This window comes from Archocentrus centrarchus, chromosome 22, assembly GCF_007364275.1.
Source record: "Archocentrus centrarchus isolate MPI-CPG fArcCen1 chromosome 22, fArcCen1, whole genome shotgun sequence".
Classification (NCBI taxonomy): Eukaryota; Metazoa; Chordata; class Actinopteri; order Cichliformes; family Cichlidae; genus Archocentrus; species Archocentrus centrarchus.
The window spans coordinates 19,122,601-19,138,398 of NC_044367.1; the positions used below are offsets into that span (position 1 = coordinate 19,122,601).

Sequence of the window (15,798 nt, forward strand, 5' to 3'; positions counted from 1 at the left end):
CACTCCCTCAACCACAAATGCACAAAGAATATTGATGAGGAGATGGCAATAAATATCAGAATTAAAGAGCACACCTGGGTTCCTCTCCTCCATTTTCACCAAGATTATTTTAATAAAAAAGCAGGTGCTGCTGGGGTGTTTACAGTGCGAGTAAAAGCCCTTGATCTGCATTGAGCTGTGTTTTACACGAGTATAGACTTACACTAAGGTTTCTTGATTACAATGCTGTGGCATGAGGCCAGTGGTGGGGAGGTAATGTTGCTTCCTGCTGATGTGTTTGGGCAGAGACCAGGGAGGTCAGCTCATACTCTAGGTAAACAACTTTGCAGGGCATAGATATGAAAGAAACAAATGGGAGGGTAAAAATACTGGAAAATGGCTGGCTCAGGAAAATAAACTCTGACAAAAAGTCCTGAGGCAAGGGATCCCGGAAAGCCCCACTAAAAACAATCAACAGGAGCCTCTTATTTTCCCTCTTTCTGTGTCTGAATCTGAGCTCTAGAGTCTGCAGATTACCAGCACAAGGCCAAATCTCAACTACTTATGTTTATAGGAGAAGAAAGACCTATCTGAAACCCATTCTGGCAAATGAAATGCAGTCACATCTTTTTGCATTTGCAGTAGAGATACAGTCGAGTGTAGGGGAATTTGTTGCCAATCACAATTTGCATTATTACAAATTTGTTTTTTATTATTTGTACTAGTGTCCAGTGTACTAATCCAGATATCATCTCAACAGCTGGGACATTCACAGTGGATGTTTAAACCAAAAAAAATCTACAAAGTGAAAAAGCCCATTCTGGTACACCTGTTCAACTGCTCATGAACACAGCTATGTAAACAGCCAATCACATTACAGCAACCCAATGCATTTAGGCATGGTCCAGACAACCTGCTGATGTTCAAATCAAACACTGGAAAGGGGAAGAAATGTGATTAAGTGATTTTGAACATGGCCTGGTTGACAGGCTGGTCTGAGTATTTCAGAAACTGCTGCTCTACTGGGATTTTCCCACACAGCCATCTCTAGGGTTTACAGATAATGGTCTGAAAAACAGAAAATATCCAGTGAGCAGCAGTTCTCTGGAAAAAAAAAATAGTATTTGACACCAGAGTCTACCTGGGTATTGTTGCTGACCATGTACATCCCTTTATGACCACAGTGTACCCATCTTCTGATGGCTGTTTCCAGCAGAATAACACACCGAGTCACAAAGCTCAAATAATTTCAAACTCGTTTCTTGAACATGACGATGAGTTCACTGCACTCGAATGACCTTCACAGTCACCAGATCTCAATCCAAATTAGCACCTGTGAGATGTGGTGAAACAGCAGGTTTACATCATGGATGTGCAGCCGACAGATCTGCAGTAACTATGCGATGCTATCATGTCAATAAGGACATCGGTGAGGAATGTTTTCAGCACCTTCACAAAGCATTACAGCAGTTCTGAAGGAATAAGGGGGTCCAGTCCAGTACTAGCAAGGTGTACCTAACAAAGTCTCCAGTGAGTATTTCTTTTAATGCCAATTAAGAGTCTAAAACCCCACTTTACTATCATGTAAAAAAAATAAATAAGCACGTCCGTCCAAGATTAGTGCAGTAGTACAAAGCTCAAAGGTTTTCCCTGGCATCACAGAGGCGTAGAATCAGCAGATATTTATTTTGATTCTTATCAAAGCCAAACATATTCTATTATGGGAACAGACTCTATAGCACAGCAATGTAGTTGTTTATCACTTAATATAATGTACTATACAGATCGGACATGTGTGTGCAAGTTAAAGGAACAGCAATTGCACAGATCAATCACCTGATTATTACACAGCTGATAATTTAAACCAGCTTCTTAGGACATGTGGCCTTAGCTCCAACCCAAAAGGCAGGTCCAAAGGCAACACATACCTTGGGGGTGTTGGCAACCTGATCTAAACCAGACCTAAGACACAGCCCATTCTCCCCCAGAACCATAACACACTCTGGGATCAGAGAGAGGCTCCCTTCCCAGGCCCCCAGGTTCACGTTTGGACCATGGAGACTGGTGGGTAGGTACACAGAGGAGAGAGGAGGAATTCTCTCAAAGCTACCACAACCAGATCAAGGAATACCTCCTGTGTGTGTGTGTATGTGCACATGTGTATCAGACTACCAACTCCTTTGAAAAGATGCGAGAAACTGGAGTTAAGCCTGTGTATACTTTGGGCTTGCAAAATGGTGGGAATAGGTTTAAGTTGGATGTGGCTGAAAGCTCTTGTGAAAGCACCGAGCCTTGTGAAAGTACCCCAAATGTATTCAGTGGTCATCTGGTTGTTCTTAGGACTGTGTGAGTCTGTGTGGTAGTATTCAACAGCCTTGGGTTTTCTCAGAGAAGTAAAATATTTAGCACTGACATGATGGAGTGAAGCTCACGCCGAGACCATCACAGTATCCAGTTATCATAGCAAAAACCAGCAAGAAAACAGTCAAAATTTAATACAACATAGCAAACACCTGCTTCAAATATTAATTAGGACCACACGCCATTTTTGAAATCAAAACCATGAAACTATATGCAGCTAAAATATCATTTTAGGGCTGTTATTTAACACCTTGACTAGTGTGGAAACAAATGTACAGAAACGGCCACATGCAGCTAGTAAATGTGTTGCCACGACGGCTGGTTTTCTCTCTGACCTCATAAATCACTCCACAGGCGCACGAGTAGAAACACCCAATGCATCATTTTTCCTGCAAATTAGGAATTGATTTTAAATATCTTAAATTCAAACTAACTTGTGTTATTACAACTTTTCACGAGTCTTGATAGGAAAAGTAGCATTTGTAACAGACTTTCGGGTATATCTAAGTCGAGATACAAAAAACCCCCAAAATAATAGCATTAAAGCCAAAGTAAAATGTCAAAAGAACATTTGAAAGTAAGGGCATCTTGTGTAACTGTTGCTCAGTAATGACTCTCATTACTACAAATGCCAAAGTGTGCAGCTCACTTGGGTTCAGACCACCAAGTGTTACCCCCTGCCTCTTGGCTGAATGAAGGCTTAAACATGAAGACAAAAAGCATTGCTGCCTCTGTCTTGTCCTCATGGCCCTATTGAAAAACAGACACAGGCACCGTCTCCCCTCTCAAACACAGAGAATCAATACAGCCCTTGTTAAAGTTGACCCTCTTAAATTCACTCTATGGGGGCTACAACAAGGCTTAGGGTCCCTCCAGGTTTAGCACAAAGGGCAGGAACTTCCCTTCAACTTTTCACTCCTTTGAACCTGATTGTCTCTGTACTGTCTGTAAACCATTACTATTGTTTTCTCTGTTTCTACCAAGTTTTTACTGTTTGGTTTTATTCAAAGTTGGCTACATAGTTTAAATGAAGAAAACCACAAATAGTTCAAATTTATTTCATCTTCTTGCGATAACAGCGTGTATGAGTTTCATCTCAACAGTCAATGTCAGGAAACTTTAAAACAACCCTGTTATTTGTTGCCATTGTCACTCCAAATTTGTTTGTAATTTGTGTCACTGTACTCAGCCTGCTTCCATGAACACAATAGCTTTCTGCCACAACCTACTTTCCCAGTTTGCAACACCCTGCAGCACTGGGAGGCACTTTTGGCTGCACAAAGCAGGTAAGGTATGAGACAGGTGGCATTTCTGGAATAAAGAAACAGCCTGGGGACCAAATTTCCAGGCCAAGGCAACAGCGAATGTGCAGGCTGGACAGACTCCTCACACCAGACAAAACACCACAATGAACAGGAAGGTCACTGCACATGCATGCACGCATGTGTGCATCTCTGACCAGTTAAGTGACTGCAGAAACAGCATCCAAAACAAGAACCAAAGCCTTGCCCTCTAAGGAAAGAACAATCTAACAATGAAAAAGGAAAAGCAAAATATAGATTTCATTCTAATGAAGGAAACACATGTCAGATTCACTGTCAAAACACAGGGTAAGCAGGAAAGAAGAAAACAAAGCAGAAGGGCTCCAGAGCTAGCAGAAGCTAAATCCTTCTCTTAGTGTAAAAAAAAACAAAACAAAGCAATCGGGGCGCAAATGGAGAAAAACTGCCTTCAAAGAGAAGATCGCTTAAAATGCAGATCACAAGTTATTTTTATCATTCACCTACGCAGGGATGCACTAAGGGAAACATTTGGTTGCACAAGACTAATCCGTGCACTCCATTATCGCCTAACAAAAAGCATTTCCTGCCTCAAATTATGATGAAACTTTTAAGCAAAGAAATGTGAAGGAACATTTTAGAGCATCTACAGCATTTAAATGGTCCCGCATGATATTTACAACAGCCACTTTTAAAACCAAATGGTGACTCTGAAAATCTATTTAGTAAAAGTTTATATAAGCAACAGATCTGAAAATCTGAATGTCTCGTGTGCGTCAAAGTAAGTTGGAGCAGACCTTTTTAGAAGAAAATCTCCTGTAAAACAAGGCTCTGGCAAGGTTTTGTGCCAGCGATCTGGACCCTGATAAATACTGCGCCTCAAGTTTTTGTTTTGAAACACGGAGAAATCTTTTGGGTTTTTTAAACTTTTTTCAAAGACAGCCTAGTTTGTGGCCTGGTAACAAGGAAAAAGTTGAAGAAAAGGCCATCTCTGCACAGAAATACAGCAATAGAGAGAGGCTGACGAGTGAAAAAGCAATGGTGTAATGCCTCTGTAATGAGTTAAGTCCTGTAATCGCTCACAGTGGAAAGTGCCAACTGGTGGTCTGGTTTTATGTGGCCTGCTTTGCACTAAACCCCAGAGACGTATTTATGTGTAGTGTGTGTGTAAATATGTGTAAGATGTCGTCAAGGGTGATGGCAAATGGCCAGCAAAGCGAAGCACTTAACCACATTTAAAACTTCAGCTTCTGACTGCTTTAGCCGGGTGTGACGCAAGCAAGGAGGGTGTCGCCAAGAGCAATGTAAAGGCAAGAGCCTGCAGGTGAAAAGTTAGTGTAAAAGTAGATAGAGCGTTCTCCTAAAAAACCAGTCAAACAAAAACTCCTTTACTCTCATAAAATAAGTTTCCTCACTGATTCTCTCTGTCCAGAGGTGGACAGCTGCAGCAGAGGCGAGGGTCGCTCAGTTCCCGTCCTACACTTTCCAAGTGGGTTACACAAACACAACAGCTGGGCCCTGAGCAAAACTAAACGCTTTGTTTAGACTCAGGAAGAAAAAATATGTCACAGGAGATCAGGAGGTCCTTCCTGCAAAGAATCTGGGTTAAAGAACTAGATGAGAAAGAGAGAGAAATGTGAAGGGAGTACGACAGAGAAAAGGAGAGAGGGACGACACAGGCAGGGAGACAGAATCACAAGAAGCAGGAAGAGACACAGAGGAAGCTGTTTGGCCAGGGTTCAACAATGCTCTCGTTTGTCACACTTGGACAGAATTTGTAGGTCAAATTTGCATGGAAGAGCAGAGCGGCTGTAAGAGAGGGAGGAGGGAAGACAGAGATGAGCAGGCCGAACAGATAGGCTGGTCTTCATTACTCAGGACTCCCTACACATGGGAATGAAGGGCACCGGGGAAAGAGCGGAACAGAAGGAAAGGGAAAGTGAAGAAAACTTAAGGCAGGGGGCACTCCAACAGAGCATTTCACTTTGTTTTGCCGCGACTTCTTCTGCAGTTGACACGGGGGCGAAGGCGAGGCTTAACACAAATAAATAAAACCATATCTGGAAAGAGTTTGGGGACTTGCTGCTCCTCCCCCCATTTCACTGTTAAAGAGGCCAAAGCAGAACACTGTAGAGCAGAGCTCCATATTACAATCTTTATGGGAAGCTGGGAATTACTTCTGCAGGCTTTAGACTGATGGGAGCCTTGTGTGATATCCCCCCATGGATATGGTAGCGTGGCACAGTGTATAGGCTCCTTTACTGGGGAACAAACTGGTGCAATACCATTACAGACAGACGTGAACTACACCAATAAGGAGTTTCTGGACCTGCCTGAAAACACAGATCAGTCTTGTGTTGGTTTACTTAGCTCCCCATTAGCTTTTATAGAGCAGAAGCCACTCTTCCAGAGGGCCACAATTCATAATACACTAACATATCAATATTATATGTCTATTATAAATAAAACAGTAACAACTGGCCCTTTTTAAATAACACACACACGGTTCTTTCTACAGCAGCAATATTGCCAGTTAAATGTGCCCAGTGAGCCTGTTACAGAGAGTAGGTTTTATTCTCATTTTGAAGTTTACAGTTAGCTTCAAATGAGTTCACCACGTCTTTTGTGGCATGCTTCTTTATACCCACTTTAACTCTCTCTTGTAAATAATTTGTCTCATCCCCTCACTGAGGAAAAAGCTATGTCTATCCATAAAACACAGGTGCTCACACTGTGTCCATATGGCGTAGATCTCATATGTCTTTGTTGACAGCATGTGGTATATTTGGTGCCCTGTTTGTAGTTAATTCAAACCAGCCTGAGAGGACCTTTTGGCTGTTGCTTCGGCCATGTGCTGAGGGGGACCGAGTGCTCACATGTGTGTGAAGGATTATTCCCATGCACAGAGAAGCTATTCTTCCCTTCGCTCTGCAGCACCACTGACACACAGACCTAGAAACACTGCTGCCATATTTAAATCACATGGTACACTTACAAGAGTCACAGAGATAGAGAAGATGGGGAGGGGAAAGCCCCTGCAATCCGAGTCCATTTGGCAATCAACAGAAAACACTGTGCTCCGAGCTGAATCCCCAGCAGTGACGTCGTCACACTGAAATTTGACTGTGAAAAATTACTTAGTGAGGCAGCTGTGAGTTTGGCAGGCAAGCGTTGGGGGCTGCAGAGGCACAGTGGACCCCCAGCTCATTTCCCCTCCTCCTCAACAGCATTCCCTTTTTGTCTCTAATCGCTTTCTCTTGCCATTCCCTGTCTTTATCCAAACGCAAATCCGCGGTTTCTCTTTCATTGTTTTTCCTTCCATGTTTCCTACAGACAAAAGCAATAAACAAGTAAAGTGTTTGCGGTAATAAATAGGGGAAAACAATATTTGTTTGCCTAATATCTAAGCCAGAAACAAAGGCAGCATTTAGACAAATAGGCCCACTTGTTTTGCTGCATTAACTCAACAGCTGGCTTTCATTATGAATTATAAATCTCTTCCAAAAATCTTACCCTCCATCATCTGGCAGAGTCATTCTTCTTCCTCCCTACTCAGCCTTCTACTATAAGAGATATATCTTAAACACCAAACGTCCCAACTTATAAGGCAAACTTAATGCAAGGAGTCCTCATTGACAAGAATCATATCATCACCCCAGAATACAGTATAAGACGCTAGAGTTCTGTCTTCTCTGTAATGGCGTATGGAGATGGAAACCACCGCAATCATTTGGTGTAAACCATCAGTGATGCATAGACATGTACAGTAGACAGCACAAAGCAGGAGTGGGAGGCATGTGTCCCTAGGGGGAGAAGAGGGGAGCTGGGAGTGGTGAGATACTCCTGCTGGACTGGAAAAGCAGGAGTTAAGATCCAGTTTCTCCATGTCTCATTCCTCCGTCGCTTCAGATTGTCTCAGTCTCCTGGGAACTATACAGCATGCAAGGCAAAGTCTGTTTTCCTGCTCTGAAAAAAAGTTCAGCATGCAAAAATATCATTTGCGTGAGCAGAAACTATGAGAAATCTACCACTGGCAAAAAATAGCATCAACTCATTAAGCTGGAAATAAAAACAACAAAATCTATAGGGTCACGTTGGAGAAATTACCTTAATGTAATGGCTGTTAAATGAGGCGGCACAACGGGACATGGTTGCAAACTTTGGTTGCCAATTTGTCTGGTAACATAGTTAAGACTGCTTCCTGAATTTGAAAAGCTACCTAACAATGCGCTATTAATCATGATTCCTGCCCTGCAGCACACACACAGTATTTTCTCCTTTTTTTTACGTCAAGCCTTTTGTCAACAGATCCATCAGAGAAAATACTCAATTTGAACATTTTCAACTGTGATGTCTGATCAGTAAGCAGCTGACGTGATGATGTACATAATTCGTTAAAGAGACAATGCTTTGCACTGTAGTGCTGGAAAGGAGGTCAGATTTAAATCCAGCAGCTCTGTCTTTTACTGGTGCCCTTTCTCCCACACCAGGCCATCAGAGGAATGTCTTGTGGCCACTACGCCGCTGTGACTGGACACAATTCTGCTGAGGACAGAATCGGCTAAAGCCAGAGAGAGGAAGAAGTGTTGTGTTGTCTATTGCCCTGTGCAGCGTGTAGGCCATCATTACAGACCAGTCTTTCTCAAACACATACAAAAACAGCACCGACAAGAGCAGAGACCAGCAAGGAGGGCATGGCAGAGAACAAAGGATAGAATAAGTAGACAAGCTGTAAAACCAAGTTGTTGTTGTTTTTTTTTAATTATTGTTAAGCTTTTGTGCTGAACAATGAAAACTTCATGGCAAAGCAAATCAATAATCAAAATCCATATGAAGAGATTTCCTTTAATGGAAACAAGGCACCACCTCCTCTTGATTGCAAACCCATCTCAGGTTCCAGCAACACCCTCCAATCAAAGCAGCACAAAGATATCTAATCGTCCAATCAAAGTCGGGACATGAAAAGCGAGCTGACTCTAGCCGTGCCATTTCTGAGGCAAAGAGACTTCTGGGTAACAGATGGAGCTGATATCACGTCCCCCGAGTGGCCATCTGTGTAAAAACATACAAAACAACACACACCCCTCTTGTTGTGGTTTGTCTACAAGGACCGCATTTCCTCTGGGCTCTTCTTTTGGAGATTGTGTTTGCCCAGAGTCAACTTGTGGCCAAAACCTGGATCAGCATACACATGGTGTCCACCCACAACAGTGCATGTAATATGGCACAAAAACAGGGAAGATCTTTAGGCACTGCTGCAGCACAAACAACTACATAGCAGACCAGATTCTGTTTACCAATAATGCACGGATATTTTTATCTATTAGACTGAATTAAAAAATGCTACATCCAAGACTGTCAGAGCACTCTGTGCTTGTTTGTGGCATTAGATGTCTGAACCACAGGAGCAACATTACAGACTGAGGCCGAATAATAGACGTAGACTCCAATGATTTAATTTACGGTGTAGATGCTTACAAAGTCATTATCTATTTGCAATAGTTCAGTGAGCAATCAGGGTCGGAAAAAATTAATTAGGATACCGTGTTATTTGTGGTGAGTAATGCAGCCACAGTCAATTAGGGGGTTAGGTCATTACCTCCTCTTGCGAGGCATAGTGATGGTCTGCAGGGTCCACCGACCAGTAGCAGTAGTCAAAACAAAACTCCAGAAGCTTCTCCCTGGAATCTACAGCTCCTTCTGTCCGTCCATCCAACTTCAGGGAGGAGATAAAAGTGTAAGACACATAATTATTTGACATTCGACATACTTAAGTAACAATGCTTACCGTAATACAGCACCACAGTCAGTAAAAACTAAATTCTACCTTACACAAATAAAGAAATAATTTGCCTCATATTGCCTTCCAAAACATTATACAGCATACCAGCACAGACTTTACAGTGTGCATGCTTTTCATAACATGAGACATCCAAAAAAACATGCCAGTGATAAGAGTGAGTATTATGAATATTGTTTACAAGGCTACTACATCGTATGGAATTGCAAGCAAGCTTTTTCCATTCATTAGCAACAGGCTTACTCCTCCTCCAGTTCTTTATTTGCCTCAGTGCGCTAACACTACACAACTTTCTGCTTACTGTGAATGAATCCTGAACTGAGGAAAGACAGCACAGCAGCATTTGCATTCGCTCATGTGTAACAACTGCACTGGGGGAAAAAAAAAAAAAAAAAAAGTCCAGCATCTGAGCATTGCTTCTAAATCACTGCCTGCAATGTAGAAAAAAAAAACATTACAGTTCAGAGGTGCTCCAGTGGCAGTCTGCTACAGCTGCTCACAATAACTTTTAGGTGTTTTACTATTGACCTTGCACTTTTATCTGTAATTGAAAAGCTCATAATTTTATGTATGTATTACATTTAGGTTAAAGTGGGCTTATTAGGCTCATTTCCAACTCTATAGATCAGAGTAGCTTGCATGATTCACAGTTCATATAGCCCTTATTCATCTTATACTGGATCATAGTGCAGTCCCTCTGAAATAAGCATTTTTAGTTCACTCCCCTGAGATGACCATTTTAACGATATCCTCTTTGTATTGCATCATACAGAACCAAGATCAGACCATCATTGTAGCAGGAATATATTCAGGAAGATTTAAAAACCCATGCATGCACATTTATTTAAGCATATGTGGTTTATTGGCAAAACATCACATTTTCATGTCAAAGCATGAAGTCACCTAACTCAGCAAACTGGAGATCCCCTGAGGGATGGGTCGACACTTCTGCACAGTGCTTTATATATATATATATATATTTTGAGGACATTTGCAGCTTATAAAAAAAACCAATACAAAACAAGCACAAAGAAGAGGGCTGGGAAAAGAGTCTTGCAGGTGTAGGCCACTCTATCATCTGTGTAAGTAATCGTTTACTGACTGCAGCATTAGGCAGCACTAAGCCCTGGGATTCAATTTTGTTCACAGCAATTGGGTTGCCTGAAAGCATGACTACTTAACCTCTCTGCACTTTTAGGAAATGGACAATGGACTTGTAGTGTGAGGGATGAACTAAGAGCAACGCCTGCCCCTGGTAAATCTCCTGAACGACAAAGCTCTGACCACTTACGTTAGAGAAAACTGACAAGTTGTAAAACATTACTCTGTACTTCTTTCTTGTTTTCAGTAGATCTTTATAGTTTATTTCACTGGCTGTTTATTGTATCCAAAATCCAGCCTTTATTATTTCTGTCTCAGACACTCCAAAACTGTGTCACTTTCCATAAATAATTATTCCCATGAGATCTGCAAGAATCTTGGGTTCATGATCCTTTTCCAAGGCAGAGGGAGGCCATATGTGGTTTGTCTCCTGTCACATCATGTGTAACAGATTCTCTAGTCCTCCCCCAAACGTCTCCCTGAACGCCTGCATTTAAAGCAGAAAATGCAAACAAAGAATAACATTTCTTTAAGAACTAAACATGAATTTCAAATCTGGTTCCCATCTCAACGTGATCTGTTTGCTGAAGCTGATCTTTTTGACTCATAACATTAAAGAGTCACATCTATTTATAAATCGTTAATATAGTTGTTGTATCCACTGGCTAGACCCTTTATTTTTCTCATTTCCATATTAGCTCACACAGATATTCCCAATCAGAAACATAGTGTTACAGTTTCCACAGTGAAGCTGTAGAAACAGCATTAGACTGTCAGCAGGCAAATGCAGCTCAACCAATCAGACATGCCTGCTCAGCTATGTGACACAGCAGGTTGGTAATGTGGTGAAAGTGTCCGCTTACAAGACTGTAAGCTCCCAAAATAATTAGTTCCAAATGTGAACAACTTCAATGAAACCTTGAAATAATAACTCCAGCCACAAGCCGGATTCACATAAAAACATCTAATTTAACAGTAAAGCTACTTCATGGTATGTTTTTATCTTTTACAGTTTATTCCTGAGTATGTTTGGGAGGTATCTGAAGTATGGCGTAGTTGTGCTGCTGTTTATATTTGTGCACAGAGGGTTCAGACTGCATGTGTTTGACAGGAAGGGTCTCTCAATCCAAGTGTGTGTGTGTGTGTGTGTGTGTGTGTGTGTGTGTGTGTGTGTGTGTGTGGGTGCACATGTGTGTGAGCTCAACACGTACTGTACAATAAACATAAGCAGCATCAAGCAGGAAAAAAAGCTGATTCGAGGCTGTAAACATCCTGTTGCTTCCCTGTGCTACTCCCATCTCACCAAGCCCTACCAACAAATGACACAAATAGGGGCCCAAAATTAGGGGTCTTTCTGTCACACTGGGATGCAGGGCTACTCACCTTCACATTTCGGATCCTCACAAACTTCTCCTCCACCTGAACAGCTAGCTTTCCTCCATCTGCACTCTCCCTATGAGTAAAAAAAAGAAGAAAAGTGCATACTTAATAATATTAGGTACAGGCAAGGGCTGACAAAGTTGATGAAGAGAAAGGAAGCAGATCCCCCAAAAAAATAAACTTCAGCCAATGCTTCCATTTGAGAGAAAGGGCTCTAAGGGATGTCATCAGTATTGACCAGCATCTCGCACTGCAATTGCAAACCAGACAGAGCTTTAAGAACATTTCCACCTTCCTGTATTATCATCTTAAACACTGTTTCAAATTGGTTTTAAAAATCCTCTTTTGCTGCAGCTGATATAATTGAGAGGATGTCCAGATAAATCTACGCTGGCTCCACTCGCCTCGAGGCCATCACATGACAATTAACACAATGAATTGTGTGTGTGTGCGCATGTGAGCCATGAAATTGCCACACAAGCGCACCACTGACCAGTTTCAGATTCAAATGAAAACAGACCCGGCATGCTCTGCAGAAACTCGCTCTGATGAGGCAGCTTGAGCTGTTTCCACAAAAGTCCAGAGAGCACACAAAGGTTGTGCAAGCGCAATCAAGACCAGCGTGTCATCCGCCGTGTGTAAAACAAGGTCAACTCAGCTCTGTGTGTGAGTGCGCGTGTGTGTGTGTGTGCATGCGCTTCAGCAGCTGGACCAAGTAAATCTGATGCAACACAAGCAAAACTGAAGGCAATCACAACACAGAGCTGAGAGGATTTCGATCTCCAGGAGCGATAATGATGGCAAATGCTGCCTGTAGCGGCATCTAGCTCCATCTCTGTGGTGGGCTTGGGACACACGAGGAGGCTGCCTTAAATCATCCCCCCTGTGCTTCACCACGTGTGACTCATTTTGCCAACCCCAGCAGCGGCCCAACCCAAAAACCACCAACCTTCAATCTCAGGCTCTAACCAGCATGAAAAGGAGGCGTTTGGGACTGGTAAACTTTGTACAAAAATGTGTTTTGATACAAACTTAAGATGAGCACACACGGGCTGAGATGTTTTGTTTTGGGTTTTCGAGATTTTGCCCACATTCTCAGGGGCACCCACTAAATCCCAGCGGTCAACTAAAACAAAGAGCAACACGCATGTGGGCAAGGTCGAATGAGGAATGCAGACCTGGCTGGTGTTAATGTTATCTCTGTTACACAGCAGGCCCTTATTCAAATATATATAAAGGAAGGAAATACAAAAGATGAGCAAAATGAGGGTGTCAGAATCCCAAATCAGGAAGGACAGATTTGCATGACAGTGAACATTTAATATAAGAAATTCTTTTGTTATGTAAAACAGCAGGAAGACCAGCTGAAAGAATCATTGTCCAGCCTTTCATAGCCTGAATAATGCTTTGTTAAGGTACTGTAGTGGCCTCCAAGTTTAAGCAATCCTGCAAAACTTCATACAGGAGTTCAAAATAATTAAACGTACCACTATGGAACTTATATGTAGTATATCTCCAGACCCTCAAAAAAAAAAAAAAAAGAAGCTACATTTAACATACTGTAGCAATTTCCTGTTCACATAAATGGGTGCTCCAATGGAGCAAAGCAACTTTTACAGCCTCACGGTGTTTCTTTGATACTTGCAACACATTTCACAGCACTATAAATGGGGAGAAAAGTTTTTCCCACAAACAATGAAGGAGAAAAGTAAACCAAACAAATTTGTTCATTCCATCTTTCCTGGCTTGTTTACGATTATGAAAGTAACATGTGCGCTCTTTAAAATTAATTAATTAATTAATTAATTTCCAAAGACATCAAACTTGCTTAAAACCATTTGATCAAAGTGATAAACGCTCAAGTGTAATCAAGTGCAATCAATATAGTTACTGACAGTGTTGTTCCAAAAAGCGATCGGCTGCCAAAAAGTATTTTCTGATGTTTCTATGTATTATTTATGTCTAATATCTTTGCTTATATTAATAGACTGTAGTAAACAAGAGTTATAAAGGGGTTTTATATAAAGAAATAACCTGTTTTGAAAGTATCTTTATGACTCTTCATTATTGTACCTACATTATAATCAATCAGTCCTTTTTGGCAACTTAGAATACCTTTATAGAACTGTCAATTTAATTTCATGCAATTTTGGCTGCCCTCTTGACCAGATCTCTCTTGAAAAACATATTTTTAATGTGAGAGTTTTTACCTGAATAAATAAGGGATAAGCTTCTACCTTGTGCCAGGAATGATCCTTATGGCTCAAAATGAATTGATATAATTCGTGAGAGCTATGTTTGAGATATGTTTAACAGATTACAGGTCAGCAAGTCATTTACAGCAGTTTAAATGCCAGCAATCATTTCTGGCAAATACCAGTGCTGTGCCAAAAAATGATTTCTGCTATTTGCCAAAAAGTAACTGCCCATATTTGAAGTGTTATAAATTACTTGTTGGCCTATAATCTGTGAAACATATGTCAAATATAGCTCTCATGAATGATATCAAGACTATTTGTGACAGCTTCTACCTGTCACAAGGTAGAAGCTGCAACCAGTTTTTGGCAAGTGACATCTTTATTTATCCGGGTAAAAAGTGTCATTGATATTAAAAATGTCTCTTTTTTTTTCTTTTTCCAAAGAGAGAGCTGTCCAAGTGGGCGGCAGAAATGGCAAGAAATATAATATCTTTATAGAACTTTAATGTTATAAGTGGCCAAAAAAGGACTGGACTTGATTATAATGTAGGTAATAAAGACACAGTACTAAAGATACTTGAAAATCCGGTAATTTCTTTATTTTATATATAACCAGTTTGTAAGTCTACAGTTTATTCACCAATATAAGCAAAGGTACGATACATAAAAAATACACAGAAACATAGGAAATCACTTTTTGCCACAACAGCAGAAAAGGTAGAAAAACATACATACTGTAACACTGTCAGACACAATGGGATACAATGACTCATGATTGCAACTAAAAGCCATGAAATGACACTTCAAACAAGGCTCTGTCAGAAATGTAACTCCTTCACTTTCCGCCTGCATTTAGATACCTTGGCTATATTTTTGTACTACTGCTCAGCACTACACAGCCTGCTCAGTCGGGCAGGACCACTGACAGCCACAGTTGTCATCATTTACCGTGTGCACCACTTGTTTTAACCACTGCGGTGTGCTGAGCTAGCTAACGAGCTAGTTCACCGCTTGATTTCAGTCGCCTCAAACAGCAAAATGGACAAAATACAAGAAAGAAAGGGTAAAAATAGGTGCAATATTTTGCCGCAAACACAAAGAAGCAGGCAAATCGCAGGGCTTTTAACACTTGTAATAGCTCTTGAGATATAAAGACAGAAGCAATAACAAACCCTGCTGATGATATTGATTTATATTAGCTGGAAACGCTAACAGGAGAACTTACCTCGCGTTAAGAGGACGGACTCGAATCGCAACTTTTACGTTTGCCATGATGTGCAGTGTTGAGGGGGTTTTAGCACACAACTCAGCAACTGGCCAAGTCGGAGATGGTGTAAAATAACGGCTTCATGTGAGCATACCGATTATCGCTACCTATTTCTTCAATAGTGGGCCAAGGTTGTCCGGTCATCTCCCCCTGTTCAAGCCATCTCCTGCCGTCAGATGGACGATCCAAACGCCCGCCGTGTCTCCAAAACTCTCAGCAGAGAAGGGAAACTTCCTGCAGGGCAGACTTGGGAGAGGGAGGGGATGCTGCTGGATACTCCTCCCTTTTAGCCACATTCAAATGTTTTGGTTTTTTTCCTGTCTGTTATCATTTAAATTTCTCTACTGTCCAAAGTCTGTAAATTGGGGTTTACACTTTATATCATAAACTGATAAACAATCAACAGATCAGGGTTTGTTTTTTTTTTTAAAC

The 15,798-nt window shown here is 41.3% G+C and overlaps 1 protein-coding gene across 2 annotated transcripts in view; it reads right to left on the reverse strand.

Annotated features, from left to right (window-relative positions):
• stard9 (StAR-related lipid transfer (START) domain containing 9) overlaps window positions 1-15,722 on the reverse strand; it is a 40,381-nt gene extending 24,659 nt beyond the window's left edge. Inside the window, exons 1-3 of one of the 2 annotated variants that reach the window (XM_030718162.1) lie at window positions 15,325-15,722; window positions 11,905-11,974; window positions 9,220-9,336 (exon numbers count right to left, since the gene is read on the reverse strand). In XM_030718162.1, coding sequence (XP_030574022.1) covers window positions 9,220-9,336; window positions 11,905-11,974; window positions 15,325-15,371 — 234 coding nt within the window. In that variant the 5' untranslated portion in view covers window positions 15,372-15,722. Of the gene's footprint in view, window positions 1-9,219; window positions 9,337-9,721; window positions 9,765-11,904; window positions 11,975-15,324 lie in introns of those variants that run through there. The other variant, XM_030718163.1, reaches the window with a different exon arrangement.
• Window positions 15,723-15,798: the final 76 nt, after the last annotated feature.